Raw genomic sequence first — 26,008 nt, 5'->3', positions numbered from 1 at the left:
TGTTGGTTGATACCAAGGTGGTATGTAGTTTGATACCAAGGTGGTATGTAGTTTGATACCAAGGTGGTATGTAGTTTGATACCAAGGTGGTATGTAGTTTGATACCAAGGTGGTATGTTGGCTGATACCAAGGTGGTATGTTGGTTGATACCAAGGTGGTATGTTGGCTGATACCAAGGTGGTATGTTGGTTGATACCAAGGTGGTATGTTGGTTGATACCAAGGTGTTATGTTGGTTGATACCAAGGTGGTATGTTGGCTGATACCAAGGTGGTATGTTGGTTGATACCAAGGTGGTATGTTGGTTGATACCAAGGTGGTATGTTGGTTGATACCAAGGTGGTATGTTGGCTGATACCAAGGTGTTATGTTGGCTGATACCAAGGTGGTATGTTGGCTGATACCAAGGTGGTATGTTGGCTGATACCAAGGTGTTATATTGGTTGATACCAAGGTGGTATGTTGGCTGATACCAAGGTGGTATGTTGGCTGATACCAAGGTGGTATGTTGGCTGATACCAAGGTGGTATGTTGGTTGATACCAAGGTGTTATGTTGGTTGATACCAAGGTGGTATATTGGCTGATACCAAGGTGGTATGTTGGTTGATACCAAGGTGGTATGTAGTTTGATACCAAGGTGGTATGTTGGTTGATACCAAGGTGGTATGTTGGTTGATACCAAGGTGGTATGTTGGCTGATACCAAGGTGGTATGTTGGCTGATACCAAGGTGGTATGTTGGCTGATACCAAGGTGGTATGTTGGCTGATACCAAGGTGGTATGTAGTTTGATACCAAGGTGGTATGTTGGTTGATACCAAGGTGGTATGTTGGCTGATACCAAGGTGGTATGTTGGCTGATACCAAGGTGGTATGTTGGCTGATACCAAGGTGGTATGTTGGCTGATACCAAGGTGCATACCGGTGAAACTCACCTAACGAACCATGATGGCATAACCTAGAAAGGGGACAACTTTAGCGGTAATTAGTTACTGTACAAGCTGTAAACCAGATGAATCAACAGAATATATAGCTGGTCCTTCACCTGTATCTGTTCTGGGGAAAAAGGGACTTTCAAAAGCAGTCCACTATACTGAATCATGCTACGCTACCATCCTGTTCTCTTTCTAAAATATACTTCTGAAATAAGGACAACTATTCCACCAAGCAAGCTGTTAGTCTGTTCTACTGACATCCATCTTCGTTCTCTGTCAGACAATACAGCAGTGTCTCAATCTATCTTCTCTCTTCATACAATCTATTTTATTACGACAGGTAGCCGGGAGGCGACAGGTAGCCGGGGGGCGACAGGTAGCCGGGGGCGACAGGGTAGCCTAGTGGTTAGAGCGTTGGGCCAGTAACCGAAAGGTTGCAAGATCGAATCCCCCGAGCTGACAAGGTAAAAATCTGTCGTTGTGCCCCTGAGTAAGGCGGTGAACCCGCTGTTCCTAGCCCGTCATTGTAAATAAGAATTTGTTCTTATCTGACTTGGCTAGTTAAATAAATGAAAATACATCCCACAACGAACACAGATAGAGTAATCATTGATCATTAAGCGATTATCAGAGCAAAAGTTATGTGCAATTGACTGTAAAAGGATCAAGTTCAACCAATAAAGCACTGAGTAGTGATGTAAGCATGTATTAAATCGTAACTCTACACTCTTAACAAAAGGTGCTATCTAGAACACAAAGCTGTCCTTATAGGAAAACCCCTATTAGGTTCCAGGCAGAACCCTTTACACAGAGGGTTCTACATGGAACCCAAAAGAGCTCTACCTGGAACCAAAAAGGAATTCCTCAAAGGGTTCTCTTATGGGGACAGCCAAAGAACCCTTTTGTAACTCTTTTTTCTGAGAGTGTACATATTCTCTACATTAACCCGGTATGTAATGTTCTCCAGTATAAAGAAGGAGGAGAGAAAACAAAGCTTCCTTGGTTTTACTATCTAGTATATACAACGTTAAAGTCAAATAATGATCCACCGACTGACGGTTGTGGATTTGATTTTGACCGGAGACTTGCTTTATAATAATGCATTACCTCCTACGACATGTATAACAAGAAGAAGAAGAAGAAGAATTACGTGGGTGCTTACATTTGTCCTATTTCACACATGTACCCGTGTGTGTTATACACGGTGTGAATTGGAAATGTGTTTTTGCATATCCCACTCCCCCTGAGACACCCTCAGAGAGTGAGGTCATGGGCCAGGGGTTTTGTAGTCAGGAAGAAATACTACACACATACAAATGCTTTTATAGAATAAAAAGTTACAAATAAATTACTAATACCAAGCTAAAAGTCTATATTGCTTCTTAATACTCAGGAGTTGCCCACCAAAATAATACATGTTCGTATGAAAAACAGTCTTTCTGCACAAACACAGTCCAATCTCTGTAGGGTAGTGGATAAAGTGGAGGGGGTGTGATGAAGCTTGATGTGCAGAGGAAAGTCTCATAGATAACCAACTAGCAAATCAATAGAATGTGCTGTTAGACGTGGTAGAAACTTCTGGATTGGTTCTATTGGTATGTTCCGTTGAATGACAGTTCTGGAGATTTGTATGGATTTCTGAAAGTTCCATTTAAAGGTTCTGTTGGAAGTTCTGTTGGAAGTATGGATGTTCTGGTAGGTTCCTGGAGGTTCTGTCGGTTATCTGAAGGTTCTGATAGACTGCAATATGTTTTATTTCTCTATAGGATGCATGTGGATCTATGGAACACTGGAAGTTCTGTACAATTCTGTAGGATGTCTGATTATGTTGAAACAGTCGTTTTTCTGTTGGAGTGCGGCAAGTTCCGTAGTTTGTCTGAAAGTTCTTAAGGATGTTTGTAGATACTGCAGGATGTCAGTAGGACATCTGTGGGTTCAGTAGGACATCTGTGGGTTCTGACATCTGCGGGTTCAGTAGGACATCTGTGGGTTCTGACATCTGTGGGTTCTGACATCTGTGGGTTCAGTAGGACATCTGCGGGTTCAGTAGGACATCTGCGGGTTCAGTAGGACATCTGTGGGTTCAGTAGGACATCTGTGGGTTCAGTAGGACATCTGTGGGTTCAGTAGGATATATGTGGGTTCAGTAGGACATCTGTGGGTTCAGTAGGACATCTGTGGGTTCAGTATGATATCTGTGGGTTCAGTAGGACATCTGTGGGTTCAGTAGGACATCTGTGGGTTCAGTAGGACATCTGTGGGTTCTGTAGGACATTTTTGGGTTCAGTAGGGCATCTGTGGGTTCTGTAGGACATCTGTGGGTTCTGTAGGACATCTGTGGGTTCTGTAGGACATTCTTGGGTTCAGTAGGATGTATATGGGTTCCGTAGGACATCTGTGAGTTCTGTAAAAGTGCTGAAAGTTATTCTCTGTATTACTGTTGATGATGTTTTCAGTAATGTAGGTTGGCTGTCTAGAGGTAATAGACTGTGTGTAGCTGCTGGGGTTTCTGAAGTGCCATACATTCAGCCAAGAGACTGACTCCCATGTCTGAGTCCCATCCAGGAAGAGTACTCAGCTAGCGCTGTTCAGACTGGACAAGGAGAAAATGTGCCAAACAAGATGGTCTTTTAAATCATTTCATGGCACAGATTTTGGAACCGAATGTTACCCGGGCTCGTATAATTCACCGTTTACTAGCCCGGCTGGCCAGTGACTTCCATCCCTGAGAGTATTTTACTACACAGAGTCTCCTCCTCTCACTTCACCCAGTTCAGGTCACAAAAACACAACTGTTCAACACCAAGCGCTCTTCAGTGTTCCTCACTTCATCAAGTCGTGTCCCGTTGTATTTCAGTCAATAAATACATCATGATCATATATTCATAGAAAAGTTCTAGGCCACTAGATCCATATGTCTATCTGTCTGCCTGTTGGGAGTAGGTTCAGATTGGTACTGTAAAGTTCATCATGTCTGACCCTAGGTTCAAAGGTCAGATTGGTACTGCAGTGTCCATACTGTACATCTGGTTGTAGGGTAAGGGGTCAAAGGTTAGATTGGTATAGTATTATTCACCAGGCTAACTCTCATCTCCTGGATGCTGTTGATTATCTTCTTCTGATGTCCGACCAGGTTCACTCCAACCCTCCTCAGATCACTGCAGGGGAAACATAGTACTCAGTATCTTTGTCATTTAGGAAAACAGTTTTTAGCTGATACACCTAACATTTTCTGGCTTGAGCAAAGCCACTTTATCAAATGTTCTTGGTATGAGCAACGAGTCCAAATTTTTTTTCAACCAGACCACAATGCAATTTTACTTTGAACAGAGCGAGCCTCTCGCGTAGCCGTGCTGCGTAAGTCCAGGTAATATTGAAATGAATGATAGCATTCGGCAGAAGCTACCCATCCAGGGTAGCAGGCCCAGGGTTGCAAATACCGGTAACTTTCCCTAAATTCCCAGATTTGACAGAAATCCTGGTTAAAGGATTCCGGATGTCTTGCTTATTCCCTCCCGTTTCCAGAAATATTCCAACTGGGATTTCTGGAAAAACCTGGGAATTTTGGGGAAAGATAGCAGAACTTTGCAACCCTCAGCAGGCCTGTTAATGTTACCTCATCCATTCTACCCCCCTATAGTCACCTCATCCATTCTACCCCCCTATAGTCACCTCATCCATTCTACCCCCTATAGTCACCTCATCCATTCTACCCCCCTATAGTTACCTCATCCATTCTACCCCCTATAGTTACCTCATCCATTCTACCCCCTATAGTCACCTCATCCATTCTACCCCCTATAGTTACCTCATCCATTCTACCCCCTATAGTTACCTCATCCATTCTACCCCCCTATAGTCACCTCATCCATTCTACCCCCTATAGGGAACATCTGTCCTCCCTCAGCAGCCACTGTCTTCTGTCTGATTCAGCAGAATCTACACTACAGTGCTTCGCTCGGCAAACTCTGTTGCAGCCCATTACTTCCCAAGACAGAAAAAAACCCGATGTTTTCTCTAACCTTAGAAACTTTTGCTGAGTAGACATGGCATGATACACCTTAGCACAGGAAGGAGATGGAGTACGTCCCAAATGGCACCCTATTCCCTATTTAGTGCACTACATTTGCCCAGGGCCCATTGGATATAGGATGCCATTTTGGGATACACCCTCAACCTCATCAGAGGTTAAACAGGAGGAAGGATATGAGCTAGTGTTTCAGGGAGACTTACTCCAGGGTCATGTGGGAGACCACTTCCACTGAGGTGTATCCACTGTCCATGAAAAGCTCCACGTAGCGACCCATCTTGATCCCCTTCAGCCACTCCTCTATTGACTGGTAGCCAATGGCCTCCCTCAGGCCTCCAGACTGGTAGCCAGTGGCCTCCATCAGGGCTACTGACGCAGACACGCTGGCCTCTGAGTCCACACTGCCAGGCTCCACTAGATTAGACACCCTGAGAGAGGAGAGAAGCACATATCATGTCAGTGTCTGAAATGTGCAGTGTGAAATGTGCAGTCTGAAATGTGCAGTCTGAAATGTGCAGTCTGAAATGTGCAGTGTGAAATGTGTATTGTGAAATGTGCAGTCTGAAATGTGTATTGTGCGGTCTGAAATTTGCGGTCTGAAATGAGTAGTCTGAAATGTGCAGTCTGAAATGTGCAGTCTGAAATTTGCAGTCTGAAATGTGCAGTGTGAAATGTGCAGTGTGAAATGTGCAGTGTGAAATGTGCAGTCTGAAATGTGCAGTGTGAAATGTGCAGTCTGAAATGTGCAGTCTGAAATGTGCAGTCTGAAATGTGCAGTGTGAAATGTGCAGTGTGAAATGTGCAGTGTGAAATGTGCAGTCTGAAATGTGCAGTCTGAAATGTGCAGTCTGAAATGTGCAGTCTGAAATGTGCAGTCTGAAATGTGCAGTTTGAAATGTGCAGTTTGTGAAATGTGCAGTGTGAAATGTGCAGTGTGAAATGTGCAGTGTGAAGTGTGCAGTCTGAAATGTGCAGTCTGAAATGTGCAGTCTGAAATGTGCAGTGTGAAATGTGCAGTGTGAAGTGTGCAGTGTGAAGTGTGCCATCTGCCCTGGGATCAAACCGCATATTCAATTATGAGGCCTCTAATTGGTAACCACAATTACAGCTGCTGCTAAAATGGAATTACACTGTTCTATTTAAATAGCCATATAACATTATTCCCAAGCAGAAAAGTCTATAGTGCTAATGATTCCCAGGCTAGGAAACAACGGAATGTAACCACAGAGCAGAACATATTACCACTGAGCCAAGCTCCAACCAACCAATTTCTTATTTAACAGCACTTGCAATTATGTAAAGCAGTTCCTGAGATGCAGCATGATTCTTCCATGTAGAATACATTAGTCCCAGCGATAGAATGAAGAACCACCAGGGTAAATATTGACTAGGAGCTCTGTCTGAAAACCATGATAGTGTGGAGAACACCATTCTCTGTGTGCTATTCCTAGAATTGGGATTCATTTGTCTGATGCCACTTCTGCTCAGATCAAAGTCTAACCAAGGGACAAGAGATGGTGTGTGTGTGTGACAAGATATAGTGTGTGTGTGTGTGTGTGTGTGTGTGTGCGTGTGACAGGGGATCGTGTGACAGGAGATTGTGTGTGTCTGTGTGACAGGAGATCGTGTGTGTGTGTGTGTGTGTGTGTGTGTGTGTGTGTGTGTGTGTGTGTGTGTGTGTGTGTGTGTGTGTGTGTGTGTGTGTGTGTGTGTGTGACAGGAGATTGTGTGTGTGTGTGAGACAGGAGATCGTGTGTGTGTGTGAGAGACAGGAGATTGTGTGTGTGTGTGAGAGACTGTGTGTGTGTGTGTGTGTGTGTGTGTGTGTGTGTGTGTGTGTGTGTGTGTGTGTGTGTGTGTGTGACAGGAGATCGTGTGTGTGTGTGTGTGTGTGTGTGTGTGACAGGAGATCGTGTGTGTGTGTGTGTGTGTGTGTGTGTGTGTGTGTGTGTGTGTGTGTGTGTGTGTGTGTGTGTGTGTGTGTGTGTGTGTGCGTGCGACAGGAGATAATTATTTGTTACAACTGTCAACACGTCCTGATTTCCTGTGACAACCTTTTATCCATTTAGCCATTTATCCATTTAGCCATTTATCCATTTAGTCCCATTTAGCCATTTAGCCATTAATCCATTTAGCCATTTATCCATTTATCCATTTAGCCATTTATCCATTAATCCATTAATCCATTTAGTCATTAATCCATTAATCCATTTAGTCATTAATCCATTTAGTCATTAATCCATGAATCCATTTAGTCATGAATCCATTAATCCATTTAGTCATTAATCCATTCATCCATTAAATCATTAATCCATTAAGTCATTAATCCATTAATCCATGTATCCATTTATCCATTAAGTCATTAATCCATTTAGTCATTAATCCATTAATCCATTTAGCCATTAATCCATTAAGCCATTTAGCCATGAACCCATTTAGCCATTAATCCATTTAGCCATTAATCCATTAATCCAATAATCCATTAATCCATTTAGCCATTTAGCCATTAATCCATGAATCCATTTAGCCATTAATCCATTTAGCCATTAATCCATTTAGCCATTAATCCATTAATCCATTAAGCCATTTAGCCATGAATCCATTTATCCATTAATCCATTTATCCATTAATCCATTACTCCATTTATCCATTTAATCCATTAATCCATTAATCCATTAATCCATTAATCCATTTAGGCCATCAAAGCTTTCCGGTGGCATAACTGGCTCAGCCATTGTCAACAGGGAGATCACGTGTGTTTGAGAGACAGAGGACCCGAGGTCAATGCCAGTTAAGCAAGCAGTGATGTCCGTCACACCGACCTCAGTAAAAGTAATAGAAACAATTCCATCCGTAAATCCCCCTGACCTGTGTGATGAGTCGACCATAAACTGGGATTCCTCCTGACCTGTGTGATGAGTCGACCATAAACTGGGATTCCTCCTGACCTGTGTGATGAGTCGACCATAAACTGGGATTCCTCCTGACCTGTGTGATGAGTCGACCATAAACTGGGATTCCTCCTGACCTGTGTGATGAGTCGACCATAAACTGGGATTCCTCCTGACCTGTGTGATGAGTCGACCATAAACTGGGATTCCTCCTGACCTGTGTGATGAGTCGACCATAAACTGGGATCCTCCCTGACCTGTGTGATGAGTCGACCATAAACTGGGATTCCTCCTGACCTGTGTGATGAGTCGACCATAAACTGGGATTCCTCCTGACCTGTGTGATGAGTCGACCATAAACTGGGATTCCTCCTGACCTGTGTGATGAGTCGACCATAAACTGGGATTCCTCCTGACCTGTGTGATGAGTCGACCATAAACTGGGATCTCCCTGACCTGTGTGATGAGTCGACCATAAACTGGGATTCCTCCTGACCTGTGTGATGAGTCGCCCATAAACTGGGATTCCTCCTGACCTGTGTGATGAGTCGACCATAAACTGGGATTCCTCCTGACCTGTGTGATGAGTCGACCATAAACTGGGATTCCTCCTGACCTGTGTGATGAGTCGACCATAAACTGGGATTCCTCCTGACCTGTGTGATGAGTCGACCATAAACTGGGATCTCCCTGACCTGTGTGATGAGTCGACCATAAACTGGGATTCCTCCTGACCTGTGTGATGAGTCGCCCATAAACTGGGATCTCCCTGACCTGTGTGATGAGTCGACCATAAACTGGGATTCCTCCTGACCTGTGTGATGAGTTGACCAGGGCTTTGAGACTGCTGGGGTTGCGTATCAGTTTGTCTAGTATACAGACGATCTCCTCAAACTTGGGTCTGCTGTTCCTGTCCTTCTGCCAGCAGGCCATCATCAGGTGGTACAGAACTACAGGACAGTCCATAGGGCCAGGGAGACGGTAGCTCTCCTCAACTGCCTTAATAACCTGGAGGGAGAGGTCAAGGGTCAGAGGTTAGGTGGCACAGAACTACAGAGCTACGAGAGAGAGGGAGAGAGAGAGAGAGAGACTAGCTGAGAGGGAGAAAGTGTCTAAAACAGAGAGGGAGGTAGAGAGGGGGTGACTGTGACTAGTTAAAAGAAAAAGAGAGGGAGAGAGAGAGAGGGGGAGACAGTATCTAGCTATAAGAGAGAGAGCGAGAGGGAGAAGGAGTCTAGCTAAAATAGAGAGGGAAAGAGAGAGAGAGGGAGAAAGAGAGTGAGGAGGCATCTTGCTAAGAGAGAGAGAGAAAACATAAAACTGAAGAAAATTAACAACAATGACAAATGGTTTGATGAAGAATGCAAAAACCTAATAAAGAAATTGAGAAACATATCCAACCAAAAACACAGAGACCCAGAAAACCTGAGCCTACGGCTTCAATATGGTGAATCACTAAAACAATACAGAAATACCCTACGGAAAAGGAAGGAACAGCACGTCAGAAATCAGCTCAATGTAACTGAAGAATCCACAGACTCTAACCACCTCTGGGAAAATTGGAAAACACTAAACAAACAACAACATGAAGAGTTATCTATCCAAAACAGAGATGTGTGGATAAACCACTTCTTCAATCTTTTTGGCTCTATAACATAGAACAAACAGCAAAAACATATACATGATCAAATACAAATCTTAGAATCAACTATTAAAGACTACCAGAACCCACTGGATTCTCCAATTACATTGAATGAACTACAGGACAAAATACAAACCCCTTGTGGTGTTGATTTGATGTTATTGTGGTGTTGATGGCATCCTCAATGAAATGATAAAATATACAGACTACAAATTGGCTATACTTAAACTCTTAAGCCCCACTCTCTTCAACAAATACAGTGCCTTGCGAAAGTATTCGGCCCCCTTGAACTTTTCGACCTTTTGCCACATTTCAGGCTTCAAACATAAAGATATAAAACTGTATTTTTTTTGTGAAGAATCAACAACAAGTGGGACACAATTATGAAGTGGAACGAAATTTATTGGATATTTCAAACTTTTTTAACAAATAAAAAACTGAAAAATTGGCCGTGCAAAATTATTCAGCCCCTTTACTTTCAGTGCAGCAAACTCTCTCCAGAAGTTCAGTGAGGATCTCTGAATGATCCAATGTTGACCTAAATGACTAATGATGATAAATAGAATCCACCTGTGTGTAATCAAGTCTCCGTATAAATGCACCAGCTCTGTGATAGTCTCAGAGGTCCGTTTAAAGCGCAGAGAGCATCATGAAGAACAAGGAACACACCAGGCAGGTCCGAGATACTGTTGTGGAGAAGTTTAAAGCTGGATTTGGATACAAAAAGATTTCCCAAGCTTTAAACATCCCAAGGAGCACTGTGCAAGCGATAATATTGAAATGGAAGGAGTATCAGACCACTGCAAATCTACGAAGACCCGGCCGTCCCTCTAAACTTTCAGCTCATACAAGGAGAAGACTGATCAGAGATGCAGCCAAGAGGCCCATGATCACTCTGGATGAACTGCAGAGATCTACAGCTGAGGTGGGAGACTCTGTCCATAGGACAACAATCAGTTGTATACTGCACAAATCTGGCCTTTATGGAAGAGTGGCAAGAAGAAAGCCATTTCTTAAAGATATCCATAAAAAGTGTCGTTTAAAGTTTGCCACTAGCCACCTGGGAGACACACCAAACATGTGGAAGAAGGTGCTCTGGTCAGATGAAACCAAAATCGAACTTTTTGGCAACAATGCAAAACGTTATGTTTGGCGTAAAAGCAACACAGCGCATCACCCTGAACACACCATCCCCACTGTCAAACATGGTGGCAGCATCATGGTTTGGGCCTGCTTTTCTTCAGCAGGGGCAGGGAAGATGGTTAAAATTGATGGGAAGATGGATGGAGCCAAATACAGGACCATTCTGGAAGAAAACCTGATGGAGTCTGCAAAAGACCTGAGACTGGGACGGAGATTTGTCTTCCAACAAGACAATGATCCAAAACATAAAGCAAAATCTACAATGGAATGGTTCACAAATAAACATATCCAGGTGTTAGAATGGCCAAGTCAAAGTCCAGACCTGAATCCAATCGAGAATCTGTGGAAAGAACTGAAAACTGCTGTTCACAAACGCTCTCCATCCAACCTCACTGAGCTCGAGCTGTTTTGCAAGGAGGAATGGGCAAAAATTTCAGTCTCTCGATGTGCAAAACTGATAGAGACATACCCCAAGCGACTTACAGCTGTAATCGCAGCAAAAGGTGGCGCTACAAAGTATTAACTTAAGAGGGCTGAATAATTTTGCACGCCCAATTTTTCTGTTTTTTATTTGTTAAAAAAGTTTGAAATATCCAATAAATTTCGTTCCACGTCATGATTGTGTCCCACTTGTTGTTGATTCTTCACAAAAAATTACAGTTTTATATCTTTATGTTTGAAGCCTGAAATGTGGCAAAAGGTCGAAAAGTTCAAGGGGGCCAAATACTTTCGCAAGGCACTGTATATCAATGAATTGGCGAGGGCACTAGAAGACTGAAGCACCCGGCCTCACCCTACTAGAATCTGAAGTCAAATGTCCACTGTTTGCTGATGATCTGGTGCTTCTGTCCCCAACCAAGGAGGGCCTACAGCAGCACCTAGATTTTCTGTACAGATTCTGTCAGACCTGGGCCCTGACAGTAAATCTCAGTAAGACATAAATAATGGTGTTCCAAAAAAGGTCCAGTTGCCAGGACCACAAATACAAATTCCATCTAGACACAGATGGCCTAGAGCACACAAAAAAACAATACATACCTCGGCCTAAACATAAGCGCCACGGGTAACTTCCACAAAGCATTGAATGATCTGAGAGACAAGGCAAGAATGGCATTCTATGCCATCTAAAGGAACATAAAACTCAACACACCAATTAGGATGTGGCAACAACAAAAAAATGTACCCGTTATAGAACCCATTACCCTTTATGGTTGTGAGGTCTGGGGTCCGCTCACCAACCAAGAATTCACTAAATGGGACAAACACCAAATTGAATTCAGGACCTCAGGAGGCTGAAGAAATTCGGCTTGTCACCAAAAGCACACAAACTTTTACAGATGCACAATCGAGAGCATCCTGTCGGGCTGTATCACCGCCTGGTACGGCAACTGCTCCGCCCATAACAGTAAGGCTCTCCAGAGGGTAGTGAGGTCTGCACAACGCATCACCGGGGGCAAACTACCTGCCCTCCAGGACACCTACACCACCCGATGTCACAGGAAGGCTAAAAAGATCATCAAGGACAACAACCACCCAAGCCACTGCCTGTTCACCCCTCTATCATCCAGAAGGCGAGGTCAGTACAGGTTCATCAAAGCTGAGACCGAGAGACTGAAAAACAGCTTCTGTCTCAAGGCCATCAGACTGTTAAACAGCCATCACTAACACAGAGAGGCTGCTGCCAACATACTGACTCAACTCTAGCCACTTTAATAATGGAAAAATTGATGAAAAAATGTATCACTAGCCACTTTAAACAATGCCACATTATATAATGTTTACATACCCTACATTACTCATCTCATATGTATATACTGTACTCTATACCATCTACTGCATCTTGCCTATGCCGTTCTGTACCATCACTCGTTCATATATTTTTATGTACATATTCTTCATTCCTTTACACTTGAGTGTATAAGGTAGTTGTTGTGAAATTGTTAGGTTAGATTACTTGTTAGATATTACTGCATTGTCGGTACTAGAAGCACAAGCATTTTGCTACACTCGCATTAACATCTGTTAACCATGTGTATGTGACAAATAAAATTTGATTTGAATTCTGCAAAAATATCCTCCGTGTACAACGTAAAACGCCAAATAATGCATGCAGAACAGAATTAGATCGATACCCGCTATTAATCAAAATCCAGAAAAGAGCCGTTAAATTCTACAACAAAGCCACCACCTACAGAGAGATGAACCTGGAGAAGAGTCCCCCCTTAAGCAAGCTGGTCCTGGGGCTCTGTTCACAAACACAAACACACACCACAGAGCCTCAGGACAGCAACGCAATTAGATCCAACCAAATCATGAGAAAACAAAAAGATGATTACTTGACACATTGGAAAGAATTAACAAAACAAACATATCAAACTAGAATGTATTTGGCCCTAAACAGAGAGTACACAGTGGCAGAATACCTTACCACTGTGACCGACCCAACTTTGACTATGTACAGACTCAGTGAGCATAGCCTTGCTATTGAGAAAGGCTGCCGTAGGCAGACCGAGAGAGAAGAAAGGCTATGTGCAACACTGCCCACAAAGGTGGAAACTGAGCTGCACTTCCTAACCTCCTGCCAAATGTATGACCACATTAGAGACATGTTTCCACACAGACTGACAAAGAATTTCAAAACAAATCAAACATTGATTAACTCCTATATCTGTTAGGCGACATAGCGAAGTGTTCCAAACGTTGTGGCCCGTTGCCATGAGAAATATGGAGCACCAACAACATTGTAAATACAACCTATATTCATCTAATTATTTATTTCCCATTTCATACTTCAACTACTTGCACATTGTTACAACACTGGACATAGCCAATAATATAACATGTCTATATTCTTTTAAACCTTTTGTGAGTTTAATGTTTACTAATGTTTCCCTTGTTTATTATCTATTCCATTTTCTTTGGCAATGTAAACATTCAGGAAACTGTCGCACGTCACTACTTCACAGGAGAGACATTTGAACGTAAAAAATATATTTTTTATCAAAATGCATTTTTTTGGCGCAGAAATGCTTTCTGGAACATGTGAAGTTTCATGTGCCTTAATAACAAACTTGCATTCCATCTGTAAAATTACGAGCCTAGTCGGTATAGCCACAGAAAAAGACAGGAAACTTCCCGCTAGCCATGATTGGCTGAGATAATGGATGGGCTGGACATACCGGGAGATGAGTTTGGATTGGTCTGCAATGTAGCATGCTTCTGTCTATAAGGTGAGTTGCTCAGTATGTGTTGATAGACATTTCTACTGCACCTTTTTTGAAAGAAATTATCCATCGAGAAAGTTTTGCTACTTTTCTCAACAACATAGAGTAAGATGGCGCAGACAGACATGGAAGGTTCTAGCTCCTAAGCAACTTTGCAGTAATTTTTTTGTTATTTCTTACATTATTTGCCCAGAATGGTTTTTGTGTTATTACTTACAGCCGGAAATAACTTTTGGATTTCAGAGCGACAGTAACTCACCAGTATTACAACCAGAAATACAACATTCCCGAATTGGATCCTTTGTTCATACTCCCCAAGGCAAATTTATCCCAGAAGCTGCTACAAGACGCCGCCGGCGGAGAAGAGGTATTCGGAGTGGACTTCTATCCATCGCTTCCGAGTATATTACTCGCTAATGTTCAGTCCCTGGACAATAAAGTAGACGAGCTCGGGGCGAGGATCTCCTTCCAGAGAGACATTAGGGACTGTAACATACTCTGTTTCACAGAATCATGGCTCTCTCCAGATATACTGTCCCCATCCATACAGCCAGGTGGGTTCTCAGTTCATCGCACAGACAGGAATAAAGAACTCTCCGGAAAGAAGAAAGGCGGTGTTGTATGTTACATGATTAACTACTCATGGTGTGATTGTGATTATGTACAGGAACTCCTTTTGTTCACCTCACAATCAAATGCCGACAATATTACCTCCGAAGAGAGAATTGTCTTCGGTTATAGTCACAGCCGTGTATATTCCCCCTCAAGCCGATACCACGACGGTCCTCAAGGAACTACACTGGATTTTGTGCAAACTGGAAACAATATATCCTAAAGCCGCAATTATTTTAGCTGGGCACTTCATATACCGATATTCTATCATCAAATTGCCTGTAGTACTCGTGCTTCAAAAACTCTCGACCATTGTTACTCTCCCTTCCTGGATGGCTACAAGGCCCTCCCCCACCCTCCCTTCAGCAAATCAGATCATGACTGACCTCTGCTCCTCCTTTCCTATAGGCAGAAACTTAAACAGGAAGTACCCGTGCTAAGGTCTATTCAAAGCTGGTCTGACCAATCGGTATTCATGCTTCAAGATTATTTTGATCACGCAAACTGGAATATGTTCCGGGTTGCCTCTGAGACGTATACACTGACACGATGACTGAGTTCATCAGGAAGTGTATAGGGGATGATGTTCCCACTGTGACTATTAAAACCTACCCAAACCAAAAACCGTGGATAGATGGCAGTATTTGCCCAAAACTGAAAGCACGAACCACCGCATTTAACCATGGCAAGGTGACTGGGAATATGGTTGAATACAATCAGTGCATTTATGCCCACACAATATCCCATAATAAAAAACATAAAAAACAGTATTTTTTTAACATTTTTGCTAATTTATTAAATATAAAAAACAGAAATACCTTATTTACATAAGTTTTCTGATCCTTTGCTGTGAGACACAACATTTTGTTCAGGTGCATCCTGTTTCCATTGATCATACTTAAGATGTTTCTACAACTTGATTGGAGTCCACCTGTGGTAAATTCAATTGATTGGACATGATTTGGAAAGCCACACACATGTCTATATAAGGTCCCAGTCAATGTCAGAGTAAATACCAAGCCATGAGGTTGAAGGAATTGTTTTTTTTATGTGTGCAAATGTAGAAGAGTAGGGAGGTAAGGCAATAAATAGGCCATAGAGGCGAAATAATTACAATTTAGCAATTAACACTGGAGTGATAGATGTGCAGATGACGATGTGCAAGGAGAGATACTGGGGTGCAAAAGAGCAAGAGGATAAATAACAATATGGGAATGAGGTAGTTGGGTGGGATATTTACAGATGGGCTGTGTACAGGTGCAATGATCGGTAAGCTGCTCTGACAGCTGATGCTTAAAGTTAGAGAGGGAGATATAAGACTCCAGCTTCAGTGATTTTTGCAATTCGTTCCAGTCATTGGCAGCAGAGAACTGGAAGAAAATACGACCAAAGGAAGTATTGGCTTTGGGGGTGACCAGTGAGATATACCTGCTGGAGCGCGGGCTACGGGTGGGTGCTGCTATGGTGACCAGTGAGCTGAGATAAGGGGGGGCTTTACCTAGCAAAGATTTATAGATGACCTGGAGCCAGTCGGTTTGGTGACGAATATGTAGTGAGGGTCAGCCAACGAGAGCATACAGGTTGCAGTGGTGGGTAGTATATGGGGCTTTGGTGACAAAACGGATGGCACTGTGATAGACTGCATATAGTTTGCTGAGTAGAGTGTTGGAGGCTATTTTGTAAATGACATCGCCGAAGTCAAGGATCGGTAGGATAGTCAGTTTTACGAGGGTATGTTTGGCAGCATGAGTGAAGGAGGCTTTGTTGCGAAATAGGAAGCCGATTCTAGATTTAATTTTGGATTGGAGATGCTTGATGTGAGTCTGGAAGGAGAGTTTACAGTCTAACCAGACACCTAGGTATTTGTAGTTGTCCACATATTCTAAGTCAGAACCGTCCAGAGTAGTGATGCTAGTCAGGCGGGTGGGTGCGGGCAACAATTGGTTGAAGAGCATGCATTTAGTTTTACAAGCATTTAAAAGCAGGCCACGGAAAGACTGTTGTATGGCATTGAAGCTCGTTTGGAGGTTTGTTAACACAGTGTCCAAAGAAGGGCTAGAAGTATACAGAATGGTGTCGTCTGCATAGAGGTGGATCAGAGACTCACCAGCAGCAAGAGCGACATCATTGATGTATACAGAGAAGAGAGTCGGCCCGTGAATTGAACCCTGTGTCACCCCCATAGAGACTGCCAGAGGTCCGGACAACATCCCCTCCGATTTGACACACTGAACACTATCTGAGAAGTAGTTGGTGAACCAGGCAAGGCAATCATTTGAGAAACCAAGGCTATTGAGTCTGCCGATAAGAATGCGGTGATTGACAGAGTCGAAAGCCTTGGCCAGGTCGATGAATACAGCTGCACAGTATTGTCTTTTATCGATGGCGGTTATGATATCATTTAGGACCTTGAGCGTGGCTGAGGTGCACCCATGACCAGCTCGGAAACAAGATTGCATAGTGGAGAAGGTACGGTGAGATTCAAAATGGTCGGTGATCTGTTTGTTAACTTGGCTTTTGAAGACTTTAGAAAGGCAGGGCAGGATGGATATAGGTCTATAACAGTTTGGGTCTAGAGTGTCACCCTCTTTGAAGAGGCGGATGATCGACGGGCAGCTTTCCAATCTTTGGGAATCTCAGACAATACGAAAGAGAGGTTGAACAGGCTAGTAATAGGGGTTGCAACAATTTTGGTGGATAATTGTAGAAAAAGAGGGTCCAGATTGTCAGATTTCAGATTTTCAGAGTGTCCAGATTTGTAGGGGTCCAGATTTAGCAGCTCTTTCAGAACAGCAGCTATCTGGATTTGGGTGAAGGAGAAGGCAGGGGGGGCTTGAGCAAGTTGCTGCAGGGGGTGCTGAGCTGTTGGCCGGGGTAGGGGTAGCCAGGTGGAAAGCATGGCCAGCCATAGAAAAATGCTTATTTAAATTATCGATTATCGTAGATTTATCAGTGGTGACAGTGTTTCCTAGCCTCAGTGCAGTGGGCAGCTGGGAGGAGGTGCTCTTATTCTCCATGGACTTTACAGTGTCCCAAAAGATTTTGGAATTAGTGCTACAGGATACAAATTTCAGTTTGAAAAAGCTAGCCTTAGCTTTCCTAACTAACTGAGTATATTGGTTACTGACTTCCCTGAAAAGTTGCATATCGCAGAGGTATTCGATGCTAATGCAGATGCCACAGGATGTTTTTGTGCTGGTCAAGGGCAGTCAAGTCTGGGTGAACCAAGGGCTATATCTGTTCTTAGTTCTACATTTTTTGAATGTGGCATTTGCTTTTTAAGATGGCAAGGTAAGCACTTTTAAAGAACCAGGCATCTTCTTATCGCTGAAGTGTTTTAGGGAGTGTTTGACAGTGACGAGGGGTGGTCGTGTGACCGCAGACCAATCACGCACGCAGGCAATGAGGCAGTGATCGCTGAGATCCTGGTTGAAGACAGCAGATGGCAAGTTGGTCTGGATGATATCTATCTACAACCCTAATCCGCCCATGGTTACGTATTTAGGGTTGTACCTGGTAGGTTCCTTAATAATTTGTGTAAGATTGAGGGCATTTAGCTTAGATTGTAGGACGGCCGGGGTGGTAAGCATATCCCAGTTTAGGTCACCTAACAGAACGAACTCTGAGGATAGATGGGGGGCAATGAAATGTCATATGGAGTTCAGGGCACAACTGGGGGCTGAAGGGGTCTATAACAAGCGGCAACGGTGAGAGACTCGCTTCTGGAAAGGTGGATTTTGAAAAGTAGAAGCTCGAATTGTTTGGGCACAGACCTGGATAGTATGACAGTACTCTGCAGGCTATCTCTGCAGTAGATTGCAACTCCGCCCCCTTTGGCAGTTCTATCTTGTCGGAAGATGTTATAGTTAGGGATGGAAATTTCAGGGTTTTTGGTGGCCTTCCTAAGACATGATTCAGACACGGCTAGGACATCAGAGTTGGCAGAGTGTGCTAAAGCAGTGAATAAAACTAACTTAGGGAGGAGGCTTCAAATGTTAACATGCATGAAACTAAGGCTTTTACGGTTACAGAAGTCAACAAATGAGAGCGCCTGGGGAATCGGAGAAGTGCTGGGAGCTGCAGGGCCTGGGTTAACCTCTACATCACCAGAGGAGGAGTAGCATAAGGGTACGGCTAAAGGCTATAAGAACTGGTCGTCTAGAGCGTTCAGAGCAGAGAGTAAAAGGAGCAGGTTTCTGGGCGCGGAAGAATAGATTCAAGGCATAATGTACAGACAAGGGTATGGTAGGATGTGAGTACAGTGGAGGTAAACCTAGGCATTGAGCGATGATGAGAAAGGTTTTGTCTCTGGAGGCAACAGTTAAGCCAGGTGAGGTCACCGCATGTGTGTGGGGTGGAACAAATATTGGGCAGGGCTGGGGGCTCTACAGTGAAATAAGACAATAATCACTAACCAAAACAGCAATAGACAAGGCATATTGAGATTAGGGAGAGGCATGTGTAGCCGAGTGATCATAGGGTCCAATGAGTAGCATTAGATGATTCAGGGAGCCAATTCCGTAGTCGCTACTACGCTAGGCTAGCTGGAGACATGGCGAATCAGGACTAGCAGATGCTCTTCCCCGGATGCCCATGTTGAAACCACCTCGGACGGTTACGTCGGCAGACCAGTCATGATGGATCGGCGGGGCTCCATGTTGGCAGTAAAGGGTTCAGGCAAATTGGCAAAAGAGGTATTGTAGCCCAAGAATTGGCTGGTGGACCTCTTTGGCTAGCCGGGAGATGGGCCTAGCTCGAGGCTAGCTCCAGGCTGACTGGTGCTTGCATCGGGACAGAGACGTTAGCCAGGAGTAGCCACTCGGATAGCAGCTAGCTAGCTGCGATGATCCGGAGTAAAGGTTCAGAGCTTGCGGTAGGAATCCAGAGATGTGGTAAAGAAAAAGCAGTCCGATATGCTCTGGGTTGATATCGCGCTGTGCAGACTGGCAGGAATTGACCGGTTTGAGGCTGGCTGATGTCCGAGCTAACGGTGAGGACTGCTAACAGTGGCTAACTGACTACTAGCTAGTAGCTAGTTACCTGGCTAGCTTCTGATGGGGGTTCTGGTTCTAAAGTATAAAAATAGCAGATCCGTACCACATTGGGTGAGGCGGGTTGCAGGAAAGTATATTCAGTCCGTAGATGGAAATTGAGATTAAAATATATATTAAATATATACGAAGAAAACGATATATACACAGGACAGGACAAGACAAAAACACAGGTCCGACTGATACGCCATCTTGGAGACAGTTACACAGTGGCTTCCATCATTCTTAAATGGAAAAGTTTGGAACCACCAAGACTCTTCCTAGAGCTGGCCGCCCGGTCAAACAGACCAATCGGAGGAGAAGGGATTTTGTCAGGGAGGTGACCAAGAACCCAATGGTCACTCTGACAGAGCTCCAGAGTTCCTCTGTGGAGATGGGAGAACCTTCCAGAAGGACAACCATCTCTGCAGCACTCTACCAATCAGGCCTTTATGGTAGAGTGGCCAGACGGTTGCCAATCCTCAGTAAAAGGCACTTGGAGTTTACCAAAAGGCACCTAAAGGACTCAGAGCATGAAAAATAAGACTGTTTGTATTGGTAGTAGTATGAGTTGATATGCAGGTTCATTGTTTAGATAGCTAGCTACATGTCTAACCAAAATACTCCACTTCGCCAGATGATCACATGACCCATCAAGTTCGCCAGGTGTGTCTGGGGGGGGATTAGGACCATCTATTGTATTTCATGAACATGTTTACATGCCTAGACAATAGGGACCCATCCACTTAGCTAGATGTGGCTGGGAGGTGGTTTTTGCATTTCTTTCACATGACCCATCAATTTAGACCAGTATGTCTGGGTAAGAATCATCTAATAATTATAAAATATTTATACAATATTTATCTGGACACTTTCTGTTTTTGATATTGCTAGTATGCAAATATGCAAGTAACCATTTCACTGTACCGTTCACACCTTCTGTATCCTGTGTATGCGACAAATACACTTAGATTTTATTTGATATAGTGTGTTTACCAGAGAAGGTAATGTGAAGAACAACATGACCTGCACCAAAGTCATATTAGGATACAGGCCAAGGACTAGATGAATTGTATTTTTACCTGGAGTTTTTCCTTATTGTAGGCTACTACTTTCACCACTTTTGGTCTTGAAATCTTTGGTTGTTCACTACACTACTGTACTCACTCTGTTTAGCACACGGCCTCATATGTGAATCCTTAAAGAGATGGGTGGGGCCAAGGCTTAAGAGGGTGTGAGTGATGCTGAATGGGTGGAGACAAAGAAGAGCTCTCCAGTAGGTGGAACAAAACATTCAAGGGACATTTTCTTAAAAGTGGGTTTACAAGTTGATCAACTTTCAAAGCAGAATTACTTTCCCATTGTTCCTCAACTGTACTGTATGATATACCGTTTAATAGGTCTGAGTATCTACTTTTATCCAATGTAAAAAACACCAATTTTGCTACATAAGATGTTTGGTCACCTATGTTTCCCATACCAATAAGGCACTTTGAATTGAGAGAGAGGGATAATGAGTCTAGCTAAAAGAGAGAGAAGGAGATAGGGAGAGAGAGGGAGAGAGAGGGAGAGAGGGAGAATGAGTCTAGCTAAAAGAGAGAGAGAGGGAGAGAGAGGGAGAATGAGTCTAGCTAAAAGAGAGAGAGAGGGGGAGAGAGAGGGAGAGAGAGGGAGAATGAGTCTAGCTAAAAGAGAGAGGGAAAATGAGTCTAGCTAAAAGAGAGAGAGAGAGAGAGAGAAAGAGAGAGAGAGAGAATGAGTCTAGCTAAAAGAGAGAGAGAGAGAGAGAGAGAGAGGGAGAGAGAGGGAGAATGAGTCTAGCTAAAAGAGAGAGAGAGAGAGAAAGAGAGAGAGAGAGAATGAGTCTAGCTAAAAGAGAGAAAGAGAGAGAGAGAGAGAGAGAGAGAGAAGGCGTCTAGCTAAAAGTGAGCGAGGGACAAGGCGTCTAGCTAAAAGAGAGAGAGGGAGAGAGAGGGAGAATGAGTCTAGCTAAAAGAGAGAGAGAGAGAAAGAGAGAATGAGTCTAACTAAGAGAGAGAGAGGGAGAAGGCGTCTAGCTAAAAGAGAGCGAGGGAGAGAAACCAGAGAGATAGATAAGGGGGGCGAGAGAGTCTAGCAGAGATCAGAGGGAAATCCTCATGAAGGTGTTAAATAAAACATCAAATAACTTGTGTTCCCTCAGAGAGACCCAGGCAGCAGCTCAGACAGATTAATGATGGAGCAGAAAGAGTGATCTGAGACTTGGATGGATAGAGCTGTCAGTGAAGAGGAGGAGGAGGAGGAGGAGGAGGAGAGGGATGAAAAGGAGAGGAGGCATCCTCTGTGAGATAAACATGACTGAGAGTTGCACCTCCTTGAGGGACCCTCTCTGGCACCTCTTCTTTCCTTTCTCCTCCTCTCTGGCACCTTTCCTCCTCTCCTCCTCTCTGGCACCTCTCCTCTCCTCTCCTCTCCTCTCCTCTCCTCTCCTCTCCTCTCCTCTCCTCTCCTCTCCTCTCCTCTCCTCTCCTCTCCTCTCCTCTCCTCCATACTGTAGAGCCCTACTTGTCAATACTAAGCCCTGTACATTGGCACTAAAAGCTGTTTAATATCCGTGGTAGATTTGAAGGTAATTTATTCTTCAATAAATACTAAATCGTGGATGTGTATATGCCAGCCTGAGTCAGAATTCTGTTTCTCAGGGACAGTCATGTGACGTGGCTCCAGTGTTCTAAATGACCCTTGACCTCTGGGTGTTTCTCTACAGCCCCCCTTTTCTCTCCCTCTCTGCTCTCTTCCCCCTCTGTCTTCCTCTGACATATCTACAAACCTTCTAGCTCTTTCTCTATCCCAGCACTCTCTCTCTCATTCTCTTTCACTCTCTCATTCTCTCACTCCGCCTCTCTCTCTCCCTCCCTCTCACTCCGTCTCTCTCTCTCCATCCCCCTCACTCCGTCTCTCTCTCCATCCCCCTCACTCCGTCTCTCTCTCTCTCCATCCCCCTCACTCCGTCTCTCTCTCTCTCCATCCCCCTCACTCCGTCTCTCTCTCTCTCCATCCCCCTCACTCCGTCTCTCTCTCTCTCCATCCCCCTCACTCCGTCTCTCTCTCTCTCCATCCCTCTCTCTCTCTCTCTCCATCCCTCTCTCTCTCTCTCCATCCCTCTCTCTCTCTCCATCCCTCTCTCTCTCTCCATCCCCCTCACTCCGTCTCTCTCTCTCTCCATCCCCCTCACTCCGTCTCTCTCTCTCCCCCCTCTTTATTTCTCTCTCTCCCCCCCCGTCAGGCACATTCAATACCACTTCTCTTTTTCTACTGTTCTTCTATTAATAGGTCTCCATGTCCTCTCTTAGCCATTCCCCTCCTGGCTACTAAGATACTACACATTTCACCTCGATTTTCTGGATAACACTAACAGTCAGTGGCCCTGTAATATAATTGACGGATAAAGACCGTCTATATTCTCTGGTTTCTGGGTCTTACAGTCTAGTGACTGTAAAGGAATACATTGGTAATACGGAATAAATATCTGATAAGTAGAGTAGCTTGTAGTCTGTGACATTAAAACCTTTTGGGGCTCGGGGGCAGTATTGAGACATTTTGAAAAAAATATGTGCCCATTTTTAACTGCCTCCTACACCAACTCAGAAGCTAGGATATGCATATTATTAACACATTCGGATAGAAAACACTCTGAATTTTCTAAAACAGTTTGAATGGTGTCTGTAAGTATAACAAAACTCATATTGCAGGCAAAAACCTGTGAAAAATAGATTTAAAAAAAATTTGAATTTTGTGACTGTACTATTTAGTGTCTTTGTTTTATAGATACCATAGTGAGAAAGGATTCATTTCGCAACACCTACGGCTTCCACTAGATGTCAACGATCTTTATAAAGTTGTTGGAAGCGTCTATGATAAACAGAGAGCAAATTAGAATCCAAGGAAGTTGACATGTCATCACTTCATTTTTTTGCGCCTGCGCATAAATCTGAGAAGCGTGAGTTTGTCATCATTGTTTATCTAGACATAGGATAGGTTGTGTGAAAATATTACTGATGTTTAACGTTAAAAATGGACCAAAAGATTAATGCTAAACAACATTTGACATGTTTGAACGGACGTAAATAGATTATTTACTAGGTTTTTTTAGCTTTTCGGCGTGATTTTACACTCCCCCCACCACGTTTTGTGGGAGCATAATGAACGCTAAGTACTTGGTGTTATTTGGACATAAATTATGAACTTTGTCAAAAGAAACCACATTTGTTCCGGACCTGGGATGCCTTCCGGACCTGGGATCCTGCCTTCTGATGGAGATAATCAAAGGTAAGGGGATATTTACAATGTTATTATCGATTTTAGATGATGCTAACTGTATAGCGTAGCCTGTTGTTCTTAGCATAGCACCCCGTTTATTGCAAAATGTGATTTCCCAGTAAAGTTATTTTGACATCTGACCATTCGGTAGCAATTACGAGATGATAATATATTATTCTTTGAATGACAATATTATAATTTACCAATGTTTTCGAATAGTAATTTTGTTATGTTCACCGGAAGCATTTCAGAGAAGAAAAAAATCTGAATTTCACGCTACTGTAAAATGCTGTTTTTGGATATAAATATGAACTTGATGGAACAAAAAATGCATGTATTGTATAACATAATGTCCTAGGAGTGTCATCTGATGGAGATTGACAAAAGTTAGTGCATAATTCTAGCTGGTTTCTGCTTTTGGTGACGCCTGACCTTGAATTGAAAATGGATGTTTGTACTTTTGTGGCTATGTACTGTCCTAACATAATCTAACTTTATGCTTTTGCCGTAAAGCCTCTTTGAAAATCGAACAATGTGGTTAGATTAAGGAGATGTTTATCATTTAAATTGTGTAAAATAGTTGATTGTTTGAGAAATTGAAATTATTAGATTTTTGATGTTTTGAATTTCCAGCCTTGTTAGCAATCCCGGCTCGGGGTTCATTGCTAACCTGTAGCCCCAACAGGTTTTAAAAAGTAATACTTTGTTCTAATGATCTACAGCAACCATACACTAGCTCATTAAATCCTACCATTGGTGGCAATTGAGAAGAAGACTTACATCCTGGTTACTCATCTCCCAGTAGGGTCTCTCTCCATATGACATCACTTCCCACATGGCGATGCCGTAGCTCCACACGTCAGAGGCGGAGGTGAACTTCCTGAACGCGATCGCTTCTGGAGCAGTCCAGCGGATCGGGATTTTACCGCCCTGAGAGAGAGAGAGAGAGAGAGAGAGAGAAACATATCAACGACATTCGGATGGTTATTTTAGGACGGAGAACGATGTGTACAGGCTATGTGTGGTTCTCAGAGAGAGCAAGAATGTAGATATGTCCTGGAGACTGTGCTGCGTGTTAATTGGCTGTCCTGGTGATTGTGTCGCATGCTAATTGGCTGTCCTGGATGCCGTGTCACAATCAGTGACAGAACCTGCACAATCTGGGAGACACAATTATCAGGTTTAGAAAGCAAAATGGAGACAGCTAGCTAACACTGCTACATACACACACTGCCTCAGACAGCCATGTAGAGACAGCTAGCTAACACTGCTACATACACACACTGCCTCAGACAGCCATGTAGAGACAGCTAGCTAACACTGCTACATACACACACTGCCTCAGACAGCCATGTAGAGACAGCTAGCTAACACTGCTACATACACACACTGCCTCAGACAGCCAAGTAGAGACAGCTAGCTAACACTGCTACACACACACACACACACACTCAGAGCTCTCACATATGAGCCTCAGACCTCACAGGGATCTGTGTGCATGCCATGCTTCACGTGCACACTCCCTCCTCCCACCCTGTCACTATCCTTCACTTGCACTCCCTCCCTGTCAAGCCCCCCCCCCCATGTAGTGGTCAATTGGAATCAGTAGAGCTAGAAGAGACGATGAACACAGACAGACAGACAGACAGACAGACAGACAGACAGACAGACAGACAGACAGACAGACAGACAGACAGACAGACAGACAGACAGACAGACAGACAGACAGACAGACAGACAGAGACAGGAGAATCATGGCTGTGCTACTGCAAAGGGCTAACTAATAACAAGTCATGTTGGGGATGAGCGTGTGAGTCATTGTGTGACAGGAAGACAGACACACAGACAGTCTGAGACAGACACGCAGACAGACAGACAGACAGACAGACAGACAGACAGACAGACAGACAGACAGACACTTACCCTGGTCGTATATGCAGCCTCTGCATCGTCCTCCAGGACTCTGGACAGGCCAAAGTCAGACACCTTACACACCAGGTTGCTGTTGACCAGGATGTTACGCGCCGCCAGGTCCCGGTGCACATATCCAATGTCAGACAGGTAGCGCATGCCTGACGCCATACCACGCAGCATCCCAACCAGCTGGATCACTGTGAACTGGCCATCGTTCTTCTACAGGAAGAAGAGGGAGGAAAAGCTCAGAGTATTTCCCTAATGACACCCCATTCCCTTTATAATGCA

The 26,008-nt window shown here is 43.8% G+C and overlaps 1 protein-coding gene across 2 annotated transcripts in view; it reads right to left on the bottom strand.

The window, feature by feature from the left end:
* Positions 1-582: 582 nt before the first annotated feature.
* The window catches only part of epha5 (EPH receptor A5), a 152,862-nt gene continuing 127,436 nt past the window's right edge, over positions 583-26,008 (bottom strand). For both annotated transcript variants that reach the window (XM_045692702.1, XM_045692703.1), the window contains exons 13-17: positions 25,730-25,939; positions 24,587-24,736; positions 8,671-8,864; positions 5,169-5,393; positions 583-4,093 (exon numbers count right to left, since the gene is read on the bottom strand). In XM_045692702.1, the coding sequence (XP_045548658.1) occupies positions 3,988-4,093; positions 5,169-5,393; positions 8,671-8,864; positions 24,587-24,736; positions 25,730-25,939 (885 nt within the window). In that variant the 3' untranslated portion in view covers positions 583-3,987. The remainder of the gene's footprint in view (positions 4,094-5,168; positions 5,394-8,670; positions 8,865-24,586; positions 24,737-25,729; positions 25,940-26,008) is intronic.

Source organism: Salmo salar, chromosome ssa13, assembly GCF_905237065.1.
Source record: "Salmo salar chromosome ssa13, Ssal_v3.1, whole genome shotgun sequence".
Classification (NCBI taxonomy): domain Eukaryota; kingdom Metazoa; phylum Chordata; class Actinopteri; order Salmoniformes; family Salmonidae; genus Salmo; species Salmo salar.
Note: the sequence above shows the minus strand (reverse complement) of the source record. Positions and strands in the feature narration are given on the sequence as shown.